The 13,453-nt window shown below is 34.1% G+C and overlaps 3 protein-coding genes across 3 annotated transcripts; 1 reads left to right on the top strand and 2 right to left on the bottom strand.

Moving 5' to 3' along the window:
• Window positions 1–1,089: 1,089 nt before the first annotated feature.
• LOC111304312 (uncharacterized) lies at window positions 1,090–2,064 on the bottom strand. Its single transcript, XM_022900852.2, has one exon. It carries the CDS (start codon window positions 1,743–1,745, stop codon window positions 1,320–1,322), a length of 426 nt encoding a protein of 141 aa, XP_022756587.2. The 5' UTR covers window positions 1,746–2,064; the 3' UTR covers window positions 1,090–1,319.
• A 5,160-nt stretch (window positions 2,065–7,224) lies between these two features.
• On the top strand, window positions 7,225–12,653 carry LOC111303588 (calcium-transporting ATPase 1, endoplasmic reticulum-type-like). The gene is made up of 9 exons (XM_022899963.2): window positions 7,225–7,298; window positions 7,662–9,157; window positions 9,539–9,605; window positions 9,703–9,824; window positions 10,041–10,322; window positions 10,408–10,785; window positions 11,221–11,330; window positions 11,615–11,843; window positions 11,968–12,653. The coding sequence occupies exons 2-9, from the start codon at window positions 7,745–7,747 to the stop codon at window positions 12,550–12,552; spliced, it is 3,186 nt and encodes a 1,061-aa protein (XP_022755698.1). The 5' UTR covers window positions 7,225–7,298; window positions 7,662–7,744; the 3' UTR covers window positions 12,553–12,653.
• Window positions 12,654–12,682: 29 nt separating this feature from the next.
• Window positions 12,683–13,264, bottom strand: LOC111303591 (Histone superfamily protein). Its single transcript, XM_022899967.2, has one exon. It carries the CDS (start codon window positions 13,206–13,208, stop codon window positions 12,897–12,899), a length of 312 nt encoding a protein of 103 aa, XP_022755702.1. The 5' UTR covers window positions 13,209–13,264; the 3' UTR covers window positions 12,683–12,896.
• Window positions 13,265–13,453: the final 189 nt, after the last annotated feature.

Below are 13,453 nucleotides of genomic sequence, written 5' to 3'. Positions count from 1 at the left end.
TAACACACTTCAATTCAGTTTGTATATAACTGAAAGCAACTTCACAGGCTAACAAGAAACCCCAAAATGGTTAACTAATTATAACAACAATCCAAGTGATAGTTCTTTTTTTCGTCTACGGGATTGTGGGATGGAAGTGGATGGCTTGATTTTCTTTGCCATTAAGCCAAAAAACTAAAGGTGCAAGAGATGATTTAATGTCCTTAATCATCAATTGTGTGCCCTAAGCACTGATTACTTCCCGGTATATATCATGTTCCCAATTAAGTACAAAATTACAGACGGATTAAGAAAATATAAAATCCCCTAGTCGATTGACCCAAGGAAACTTGCTTTGTAAGTTTCAAACTTTCTTTTGGTCTCTTTTACACTAAAAAAGTTTTCATGATTGGTTATAGTATGATTGATTCTCAAACCTCTTTTTGCTTCTTTTCTTTCGGATTACTTCTTCTACTCATAATACTCCCAGGTGCTGGCCCTTTCTTCCCATCCCTTTCCAGGAATGAAATAGTCAAAGAAACATAGAAAATTAGGAATTTAAAAGCTAGAGACATGTGGTAATAGCCAAGATCTTTGGCCCCAAGTTTCACCTGCATCCGTCACCATTGACACTATGCCACCATCATTCTATCTTTTATTTCACAAATTTATAAAGAATTGGTACACTTTGATTTTGATCATATCCTTATTTCTATAAAGAATGTTCTGGCTAGCAGTAGCAGCCCTTAAATCTTAATTCCCAAGTGACTCCACCCATGCAAGAGCTATTGACCTGACCATAGCCCAGAATCAGTGATTCTGAAATATATATAGCTTCCTTTAACTGTAATTAAGAAACATTCCCTAAAAACTTGTACTGGAAGTCAGCGGAGGTTAGGATATTGCAGCAAGTGTGACTACAGTTATGATATGATGAAACCTTATCAAGGCTGTGAAGGGGGGGAGACACAAAAAATTAAACTAGCTGTATGTTTCTGCCTACTGTGTTGAGCTTGGCAAATGTGATCAGAAACAGACAGATAGACTTGAAACTTTCCATAACTAAGAGTTTTACAAGGTGAAAATGGACAAATTTTACATATGATGATATATTTTTCAACCAAATATATATTAGCATAATTGCATTCCTTGATAACTCTCTCTGCACTGTAACCATTAACATATGATATCATCAGTCCATATCCATTAACAAACAAAAATTACATAGATTGAAGAAAAAGAAGGGCATCAAATGAATAAAAACTTAATGCTATTAGAAAGTTATTTAAAAGAAGAAGAAGAAGAAGGAAGCCCTGAAGGCTGAAACAGATAAAAAATGCTCAATCTCCATGATCAGCCACATCAACCTTGGTGGTGCAGGACAACAGACTGCGAAACATGGTCAAAAGGGCGGCACAGCAGACCTCTTTGGCCCTTCTGAGCGCCACACACCTCTTCTTGGCAACAGTTTCGGACTTATTTTTTCTTGTAGGACTCTTCACCTTCTCCTTCTTAACTCTGCCAAAACATTTCGTTTTTTCAGGCTCAGTTTCATTCCTATGAAACGTGTAGCTTCTCAGGTACATTTGCCTGCATGAAATGCTATCAACAACCGTGGGATGTGCACGGCCGCCTCTGCGCCCGTCGGAGTTCAGTGACCTGACAAACTCGGCATCTGATTCCGGCCACTTGTAGAGGTTGACATATGTTGGCCTGACTGGGACCCTAGTGTCATTGATGCAGTTTGAGATACAGGTTGAGGCCATTAGGTTTAGGAGTCAGGGGCTCAACTTTCAAGTGATAATATGGGTAGCTTCCTGGCTTCTGGTTTCCAGAAAGAGTGAAAGACTGCTTCAAATGAAAGATAATGAAGATAGAGATACAAGAGAGAAGCTTTCCTACGGTTTATTGTATACAGTGGTTTTTTATGTGAAAAATATAATGATTTGGCATCATTTGGTGATGTATGCATGAAGAAAACAATGTCATTTTGGGGCCATATATTTTTTAATTTCTATCCCGATATATCTGCCACTGCCAGGGTCCATGCTGGTAATCCAAGTAATTTTCATAATAGTCTTTGTTAACAACCCATGTCATTTGATTGTTCCATGTTGGTAGAAAGTACTGAGTACGGCAGAATGTTTATATATTAGGTGTTTGTTCTCCAAAAATTTGAAAATTTGGAGACGTTTTGGGCCTATTAAATTAGAATTATGAGTCATTGTCATTTGAGATTTGTTTTTTTTTTTATAACGTTTTTAATAATAATGGTGAGTAAAAAGAAATAAGAGATGAATATCTTGTGCAAAACGAGTGGAGATAGGCTGTTGCAGAGTCAAGGATACAAATGAATTAATGGTGGATTTCATTTAGATAGTGTGACCCTTATGCCTTGATGACCTTGACACTTGAGAGCTGGAAAGAAATGTAGAGAAAGATTGCATTGAGGGCTGTGCCTTTAGGCCAAAGTTATATGTTATCCTTCTAACTCAGGCGCATCAGGTTAACATGCTGCAGCCACCAGCCATGAATTAATGGCGCTGGAACTGGGGACTAATGTGTTATGTAGTAACAAATCAACAAGGAAAAGTGAAAATAGACACCGATTGCAGTTTGATGTTCATTAGTCTCCTGTTGCAAGAATTACTATCTTTAGTCCATATTCAAATAGAAACCGATTGAAGGGATTAAAGCCGAATGTGCTTCCATTGAAAAACACACACAAAGGATAAAAAGCCAATGGTGGGCTTTTCTACATGCACGAAAAGGTGTGAAACGTAGAGCCTAAGTTTGTCATGGGCTAAAATTGGGCATTTCCACTCTATTTTGACCAAAGAATAGTCCAGGATATTGTTGTTTAAAAAACAACCCAGGGTTAGACACGGAAGTTTTGGGCTGGGTTCAAAGAGGGGAAAAGGAAACTTGAATTCAACAGGGCTTTGTGGGGTCATCTGAAACATAGGCTCGTGAACAAGATAAATTGTGTAGAAGCTGGAGTCCACGAATGGACGGAGCCTGTAGGGGTAATTGACACGTTAATGGTCTTATCATCTTGCCTGGTAACAACTAACAAGTTTCCCACCAGTTCCAACCCATTTTGTTTTTCACTTTTGTCCCATTTCCTCCCATCCCACCCCATCCCTCACGGATGGAATTGGTAATGCTCAATAGCAATACAATTTGATGAACTGGCGCATCCAGGTATGAAAATGAAAGGCCTACCATTTAAATCACGGTCCCTGCTCAAGGATGATACACACAAATCGATAAACAGAAAAAGCTCCGAAATTTTGCCAATGAAAATTAGTTGAAACGGTAAGATTTAAATACTTCATTCGTAATATTTAAGTTTGAATCTCATTATTAATGATTATTTTTAAGCAATACGTAAATTTAATGTAACGCTTTTATGAGACACACGATCTATCTTGATTCTGTATTGAAAAAATCTCCCCTCACCTTAAACTTTTAAAGACCAAAAAGAAAGGCGAAATGCCAAGACTCCATTCATACCAATATCCTGGAAACTAAGTAAAATTGGAATGCAAGGAGTCATGACTTAGAAAGATGGGGTTTTGCAGCTATCCCTTCCAGGCAGGTTCCTATAGACTATAATGGAGTTGACTATAAGGGGCCCTTTAAGACTTTGAGCCTGCGGTTTGTTTGTTTCTTTAGAAAGGAGACAAGAAGCAGCAGGTAACAGTACAGCTTGAAAATTCATTTAAACGGGTTATAAAATTATCATATATTTTATTTTTAATTATTTTTAATTTTTTAATATATCATAAAAGATACGTATCTAATTAATTTTATCCATGATAGATAATTTCTTTTACTTTTATACCTAATTAGCTTGTGGTCCACACTATACACGGGTTATATTTTTATATAATTATACATAAAAATATTATTTTTAATAAAAATATAAAATTTACATATGCATGTATTTAAAGGATATTTAAGAAAATAATACTTTTAAAATATTATTTAAACATTCAATAAATAATATTAGTTAATACTTAATTAAATACTTGATAAAATTTACATATGCATATATTCAAATGATATTTAAGAATAACTTATTATTATATGGATACTACATGTAATTAAAAATTTAAATGAAAAAATTCATATTTAATATTTTTTCATAAGTGTGATCAAATTTACTTTAATTACTTTAAGATTTTAACGTGATTTTCTCTACTTTTTAAATCAATTAGAGAAAATGCATGATTCCTTTTAATAATTATTTATCTTTTTATTAATTTGAATGTACATATTTTAGTTATAAAATCATATCATTGAAAAAATTATTTTGCTTTTGAAACCCAAACTTTTTATAATTTAAGACATTGCAGGAAATGTTTTTGGAAAAAAGTAATTATAAATGCTAATCCAAATATTTATTATGTATGTTTGAGAAAAAAAAAAACCAACTATTTATTATTAATCAAAAAATCAAAAAATAGATAAATAAAACAAGTCAAATCATTCAAAAAGGTCTATAAATAAAATTAAACTTTTGATAAGAAAAAATTATCATCATTCATATATTTTTTTAATATTATAACTTTTTGCTTTAATATAAAAACTTTGCAACTATAAAATTGAAAAGAAAAGATTAATTATCAATTAATTTTCATAATAAAATATTCAAGAACACTAAACCAAAACTGAACTAAAAAGAAAAACAATTAAATAATTATAATTAAGATTAATCTAATAATTCTAACTTGAATAATCAAGGAAAATATATTTACAAAGATATAATACTAAATGTCAAAATGTTTAGGTCGAGATAACCTACTCATTAGATACAAAAATTATAAGGTTGCTATCAATCTCTTTTATTTATGTATGATTTGTCACCTATGTGAATTTATCTTTTTTTAAATTGTTCTATGTATAAATTAAGGCTCTTTAAAAAAAATAAATTATAGTCTATAACATCAGAACTAAATTTTGGGAGTCAGTTACCTGTAAAGAATATATCAATACTGCTTTTACATCTAAAATTGATATCAAATTAATTATATATTATCTTACCTAAATCTTAATTAAATATAAATTTTATCGTGCAAATCAAAATCATAACATGGTGATACAAAAATTATAAAATTTATAACCCTTCGAATTGATGGTGTTTTTTTGCATAAAACATATTGAATAATCTGTTTATAAAAAATGGAGATGATTATTAAATATGTTTTCTGTTAAAAATACATTCAATAATTCTCCTTAAAAAATTGAAAAAGATTATTGAAGGCTTTTTTTTTATCAAAAACACATTCAATAAATCTCTTTGTCAATAAATTTACAAAAAATAAAAGTAGTATTATCGGTTAAAACATATGATTATTAATCATAAGATTGTAGATTCGATCCCTCATTTTAATATTTGTTTGGTTTTTTTAGGAATTATTCAATGTGTTATCGGCTAGAAAACACCTTAATAATTTGTTAAAAAAATTAAATAAAGTTATTTAAGCCTTAAATAATCCCTTAAAAAATTTAAAAAATTATTGAAATGATTGATCAAATCTACGACCTTATGGTTAACAAATCATATGCTCTAACCGACAATACTACTTCATTTTTGATAGATTTATTGATAAGGAGATTTATTAAGGGTGTTATTGATTAAAAATACCTTCAATGATTATTTTCAATTTTTTCGGAGAATTATTAAAGATATTTATGATAAAAAACACCTTTAATAATCGTCTTCATTTTTTATGAGTAGATTATTTAAGACATTATTTGTCAAAAATATATTCAATAATCTTTTATCTATTTTTTTATGAAAAAATTATTCAATGTATTTTTTGTAAAAAAAATATCTTCAATAATCATTTTAATTTTTTTAAAAAAAATTATTTAAGACGTTTTAGTTGATAAACGTCATTCATTTTTATTTTTAGTGACATTTGTAAATACAAATATTATTATTTTAATATTTAGTGATGTTTTGATAAAAAAATATATTAAATTTTATAAAAACATGAAAACTAACTATTTTTAAGTGAAACATTGTTATTAAATTGACACTAACTTTTTATTTTCTTGTAGTGAATATCCTGTCAGCTAAGGAAAACCTATTCATTTAAATTTCCTGGCAACTTAGAAAAATTGGAATGCAAGGAGTCATCACTTAGAGAGATGGGGTTTTGTAGCTATCCCTTCCAGACAGGTTCCTATAGACTATAATGGAGTTGACTACGAGCCTGCGATTTGTTTGTTTCTTTAGAAAGAAGGAGACAAGAAGCATCAGGTGACAGTACAGTTTGAAAATTCATTGATATTAAACGGATTATAAAATTATCATATGTATATTTTTTAATATATCATAACAGTTACGTATCTAATTAATCTTACCCATTAAATATAGATAATTTCTCTGACTTTTATACCTAATTCATCCCAAAACTCTTTTAGACAAACTTGAGTTGTATAGTCAAGTTTGAAATCGTAAAGGATTTCAACTCATTTTCATCCTTGATCAACTTCATGATAGTTTCCAAGCATTGAAAATGTTCGGAGTGCAGAAAAAGACAACCTTTTACTCAGCAAATATCCAATTGCAAGAAGAAAACTTGGACAATGATGTCAGTGTTTTACGTAGATATGACATAATACAAATATAATATAAATAAAAAATTTAAAAATAATAAAATTTAAAATTTTAATAATTATTATATATAAATTTAATTAAATAAAAAATATTTTTTATATTTTTATATCAATATAAATAATAATAAATAATTTTTATATAAAATATTATATAAATTTAAAATTTTAAAAATTTTATATTATATAAATCATAAATTATTAAATTTAAAATTTACCACGATTATTTTACAAGCAAAAACAAAAAAATGAACCGAAGTATGAATACAGGAATAAAAGAATATGCCCCAAATTTTACTTTTTCGTTAAAGCTTGGAGAGGAGCAAGATGGCTATAAATTATTAATTAAATACCACTTGAAAAAAATACAGTTTTTGCCTTCAGCAAAGTGGAGATTCAGTGTGGCAGGCACAACCACTCAAGTGAAAAGGTCACCTCTAATTGCTTGCCACATGGGGAAAGTCTACGAGTTATGCGGTTGACCATTGTACTTTTTACACGTGGCGATACATATAAGATAAGGCAAACAAAACACTCCTGAAAAAATGACTGTAGAGTAGACTCACTGTATAGACTGAGAGGTTTTTTAGCCATTGAATCGCTCTTTATAAATCTGATCATCATTTGACTATAAAAAAAAACATTATTTTTATTAATAGCTGAATGGAAAGATAGAAACTTCAAATCTGGTAAGCACAAGCCCTAATTCTTCATCGCCTTTTGATTAATTTTTATCTGCTTTGTTTGGTTGCTGAGAGAATTTAGTGAAGGGAATTTTCTTTGTGGATGTTGAGAGGGGGGATTATTTCTTGATTAATAGATTTTTCTGGGATTTGATTTTCGATGTGTGTAAATATCTAAAAAGTGAAAGGAATAACTGAGACTAAGAACTTTGGGCGATGGAAGAAAAAGGGTATTCTTTTTTTTTAGTTTTTTTATTGATTTTCTGTTGTCTCAGAGCGCAAGCAGATTGGTAGTGTTTAATAATTAGTGGTTTTGTTAATTTACTTTATAGATCATGATGTTTTTTCTTTTAATTTCATTGGCTTCAGGTCCAGTATTGAAGAAAGGAAATAAAGTTTCAGTTTTTGTCTTCAATTATTTGAAGAATTATTTTCTTTGGCATTGAATTTCAATGGGGAGAGGAGGGAATGACTATGGGAAGAGAGAAAATGCCATTGCTGCCTCTTCCGAGCAAGAAACTTTTCCTGCTTGGGCAAGTGATGTGAAACAATGTCAAGAGAAATACCAAGTGAATCAAGAATTAGGATTATCAAGCGCTGAAGTTGAAAAAAGGAGGCAGATTTATGGATGGAATGAGTTAGAAAAGCATGAGGGCACGTCGATATTTAAACTGATATTGGAGCAATTTAATGACACATTAGTTAGGATATTATTGGTTGCTGCGATTGTATCATTTGTATTAGCTTGGTATGATGGTGAAGAAGGTGGGGAGATGGAGATAACAGCTTTTGTGGAGCCGCTTGTTATTTTCTTGATCTTGATAGTGAATGCCATTGTTGGAATATGGCAAGAAAGCAATGCAGAAAAAGCATTGGAGGCTTTGAAGGAAATTCAATCGGAGCATGCAAATGTAGTTCGAGATGGTAAAAAGGTCTCAAATTTGCCTGCAAAGGAACTTGTTCCAGGTGATATTGTGGAGTTGAGAGTTGGTGATAAGATACCTGCAGATATGCGGGTTTTGAGTTTGATAAGCTCAACTGTAAGAGTTGAACAGGGGTCATTGACTGGAGAGAGTGAAGCTGTGAGCAAGACTGTGAAGGTTGTTCCTGAGAATTCAGATATTCAAGGGAAGAAATGTATAGTTTTTGCTGGAACAACTGTGGTCAATGGAAACTGTATTTGCTTGGTCACCCAGATAGGCATGAGTACAGAGATTGGGAAGGTGCATTCGCAGATTCATGAAGCATCACAGAATGAGGAAGATACCCCGTTAAAGAAGAAGTTGAATGAATTTGGAGAGGTTCTAACAATGATAATTGGAGTGATTTGTGCATTGGTTTGGCTTATTAATGTAAAATACTTTCTTTCTTGGGAGTATGTTGATGGTTGGCCTAGAAACTTTAAGTTCTCATTTGAGAAGTGCACATATTACTTTGAAATTGCCGTGGCATTGGCCGTCGCTGCCATTCCAGAAGGTTTACCAGCAGTTATTACGACATGTTTGGCACTTGGAACCCGAAAGATGGCTCAAAAGAATGCACTTGTTCGGAAGCTGCCTAGTGTTGAGACTCTTGGTTGCACAACCGTTATCTGTTCGGATAAGACAGGAACTTTGACTACCAATCAGATGGCTGCTTCAAAGCTTGTTGCTATAGGTTCAAGGCCTGGCACTCTGCGATCTTTTGATGTGGAAGGGACTACATATGATCCTTTTGATGGGAAAATACAAGGCTGGCCTGTTAATCAAATGGATGCCAATCTTCAAATGATTGCAAAAACTTCTGCTGTTTGCAACGATGCTGGTGTTGAGCAATCCGGGAATCATTATGTTGCCACTGGAATGCCTACAGAGGCAGCACTAAAGGTGAAAATCCCGTGAAATCAAGTCCTTTTAGTTTTTACATTCTTCATCTGTCTGAACAAACCCAAGTTAACATGCAGCAGGAGCCAAAGCAGAAACTTAACTTTGAACCTGTTTTTTAGTAGCATATTTCGAGTTTAAATTGTGTTCTTATGAGCAGTAGAACAGGAACGCCTAGATCTCTGCATCAACTATTCCTTTACTTCCATTTACTGCATAAGAAGCATGCTGCGGTATGCCATCTAATAAGCATGGCTTGTTTGCCCATGAAACTTGTGATGTGCTTTCTAATTTTTCAGAGTGTAAACGTTCAGTTTCTATGAAAATTCATGTTGCTTATTTTCCCCTCACTAAGAGATTTTATTTGGTTCTTTTTCATTCCAGGTTCTGGTTGAGAAAATGGGATTTCCTAAAGAGTATGGTTCCTCTTCTGGTCATCGGGATCCTCAACGTATGTTAGCTGCTTCCTTTCCTATATTTTTTTGGTTCTTAGGTGATGATGTCTAGATCCTACTGAGCTTTCCTTTTATTTTATTATGTTACACAAGGTTGTTGTCAACTGTGGAACAAAATGGAGCAAAGGATTGCAACACTTGAGTTTGACCGTGATCGAAAGTCCATGGGAGTTATTGTAAATTCCAGCTCAGGACGAAAGTCATTGCTAGTAAAGGTTTATTCATCTCTCTTTGCCTTGTAACATAGACTGACCACTTCTAAAATTAAAACCTTGATTTGCTTATGTTGCTCATGCGTTCTCTTCTAATATCCCTTTTTTTTTTTTTGGTGCCTGTAAACATCCAAGTGAGATTTTAACATGGTGCTTCTGGCTTAAAGTTTATTTGCACAACCTTTCCACGTATCACTCTAATTGTGCTTAACGCTGCAGGGTGCTGTAGAGAATTTATTGGAGAGGAGCACTTTTATCCAGCTACTTGATGGCTCTATTGTGGAACTAGATCAATATACAAGGGATCTTATTTTACAGAGTCTTCATGAAATGTCAACAGATGCATTACGATGTCTTGGTTTTGCATATAAGGAAGAGCTTTTTGAGTTTGCAACATATAATGGTGATGAAGATCATCCAGCTCATCAGCTTTTGCTTAATCCATCCAAATATTCCTCAATTGAGAGCAAACTTATTTTTGTTGGTTTAGTTGGGCTAAGGGTAATTTGCTTATGGTTTTATTTGCTTTTTGGTTTTCTTACTTCTGTCTACCCTTTGTCTGAACCACTTGAACAAAACTATCAAGGATCCACCTCGGAAAGAGGTTCGTCAAGCAATTGAGGACTGCAAAGCAGCTGGGATTCGTGTTATGGTCATTACTGGAGACAACAAGAACACAGCAGAAGCTATTTGTCGAGAAATCGGTGTATTTGGATCTTATGAGGATATCAGCTCAAGAAGCTTAACTGGAAAGGATTTTATGGATCATCCTGATCAAAAGAATCATCTGAGACAGAGTGGAGGTATCTTATTTTCTCGGGCTGAGCCAAGACACAAGCAAGAAATAGTTAGGTTGCTGAAGGAGGATGGTGAAGTGGTTGCAATGACTGGGGATGGAGTTAATGATGCTCCTGCCTTGAAGTTGGCTGATATTGGAGTAGCAATGGGCATTGCTGGGACAGAGGTATTCACCATCCTTTTCTCTATATTTATTTTCATTTAATTTGGGGGATAACATCTACGGTGTCCATATGGTTACTTGCATCTTTTCATGTGTTATTCATTTTATGCTTGTGTGTCCTGTTTCGCTACTGTACATTGTCAGCTCTCTTTGTGAAATAGCACTTTGCCTGATGATTCAGAGAGGCCCATTTTATTAGCTTCTTTTGAATGCCTATGCAAGATGCATAGCTGTGCTGCATTTTATTCAGAATGCGTGTGGTGTAACAGCTCTATTGCTTTTTCCTGACATTATGTACACATGGAGTCAACTAATTATTCTAAATTTTTCAGTAGGATTCATCTGTATTGGCTTGGGCAATCATAGTTTATATCGTTGCCTATTTTCATGAATGCTTTATTTTCTTATTCCATCTATTCTCTCTCTCTCTCTTTCCAGGTTGCAAAGGAAGCCTCTGACATGGTGTTAGCAGATGATAACTTCAGCACTATAGTTGCTGCAGTTGGTGAGGGCAGATCCATTTACAACAATATGAAGGCTTTTATAAGGTCATTATTGCTATTTTTTAAGATGTATAACTTGAAAATGAACTGGCGGTGTTGTTGCATATCTTCATGATTTATGCTGCTGGTTTTACTGAAATTTAACAAATTGCATTGAGTCTGCTCTCTTAATGACAAAGCTGCCCTCTTTCAAGCTATATCCAACTTAAATGAAGCATATTTACAATGTTATCTTCATTCTTTTTTCCTTTCCTCCAAAATTTTTGGTCAATTTGTATTAATCTTTTAATTCACTTCATAGAGTGACATTCTTCTACTTCTAATTGCAGGTACATGATCTCCTCCAATATTGGTGAGGTTGCTTCTATATTTTTGACAGCTGCTTTGGGTATTCCAGAAGGCATGATCCCTGTTCAGCTTCTCTGGGTTAATCTCGTAACTGACGGACCTCCAGCAACTGCTCTAGGGTTCAATCCCCCAGACAAAGATATAATGAAGAAGCCTCCCAGAAGAAGCGATGACTCATTAATCACTGCTTGGATCTTATTCCGCTACCTGGTAATTTTTTTGTTTTTCTATTTGTTGAACCAAAATTAGTAGGAAACTTCTTTTTCTTTGTCCCTGACTATGCAATGTGGAAGTACCAATGATGTGAGCCAACTTGATACCTCCATTGATGCAGGTGATTGGGCTCTATGTCGGAATAGCCACAGTTGGGGTATTCATAATTTGGTACACGCACCAAACCTTTCTGGGTATTGATCTGAGTGGAGATGGCCATAGTATCGTTACCTATAACCAACTTGCCAACTGGGGTCAGTGCTCTTCTTGGGAAAGTTTCTCAGTATCACCATTCACGGCAGGTTCCCAAGTGTTCAAATTCGAAACAAACCCATGCGATTACTTTCACTTGGGGAAAATCAAAGCCACAACACTTTCCCTCTCTGTCTTGGTAGCCATTGAAATGTTCAATTCGCTTAACGCCCTTTCTGAAGATGGAAGTTTATTAACAATGCCTCCTTGGGTCAACCCATGGCTCCTTTTAGCCATGTCGGTCTCATTTGGGTTGCACTTCTTGATTCTCTACGTCCCATTCCTTGCTCAAGTATTTGGGATAGTTCCCCTCAGCCTCAACGAATGGCTCCTGGTTATAGCGGTTGCTTTCCCAGTCATTTTAATCGATGAGGTTCTTAAATTCATAGGAAGATGGACAAGCGGGTTCCGGTATTCTGCTGCGACAAAATCATCAAAGCATAAAGTTGAGTGATTTATACAGTAATTGTAACAAACATTTAGAGGATCGAACTTTGATAGACCCTTTCAGCCTCTTTTGTTTTTCTGAATTTTTTATAAATCAATTTGAGCTAATGTATTTGGAATTAGACATAAAAGAAACATTAAGATTAACTTCAAATTTCATTAAAATCTGTAATTCAGAGAACGAATTACAAATCACAAAAGCAAACAACAGGACAACTTAAAATTTCTAGTCATCCTAACAGACCCCCTAATTGCAAGCCCTAACCCTAACCGCTCAAGCATTCTTGACAGCAAGGCTTCAACTCCCCACCACCTATTTTATCAAACCTAAAACCTAAGTTCACCTAAGATCTAACCACCAAATCCATACAAAGTCCTACCCTGCCTCTTCAGTGCATAAACCACATCCATAGCAGTCACAGTCTTTCTCCTCGCATGCTCGGTATAGGTCACAGCATCACGAATCACATTTTCCAAGAAGATCTTCAGAACTCCACGAGTTTCCTCGTAGATTAAGCCACTGATACGCTTGACTCCTCCCCTACGAGCCAAACGACGAATTGCTGGCTTTGTGATTCCCTGGATATTATCACGGAGAACCTTACGGTGACGCTTTGCTCCTCCCTTGCCCAATCCCTTGCCTCCCTTTCCTCTTCCTGACATTTTCAATATCCAACAAAGAAGGCCAATATTTTTAGGATAATTTGGAGATTTGAAGCTTTAAAAAAATGGTGGGATATTTATAGGTGAAGCGCGGAGTATTTTGTTGGCAGAGTGATCCACGTGAAATGTTTAACGATGAAGTTTGGACGTTGATAAGTTATAATGGAGGGTTGAGATGAGGAAAATTATCGACGCGGATCGATGACGTGGATAGATTTTAGCGGTTATTTTTGAAACGGCTTTTT

The sequence above is a fragment of the Durio zibethinus genome, chromosome 13 (genome assembly GCF_047325235.1).
Source record: "Durio zibethinus cultivar Kanyao isolate XHJ-2024 chromosome 13, ASM4732523v1, whole genome shotgun sequence".
NCBI classification, from domain to species: domain Eukaryota; kingdom Viridiplantae; phylum Streptophyta; class Magnoliopsida; order Malvales; family Malvaceae; genus Durio; species Durio zibethinus.
This window is presented reverse-complemented; position numbering and strand designations above follow the sequence as displayed.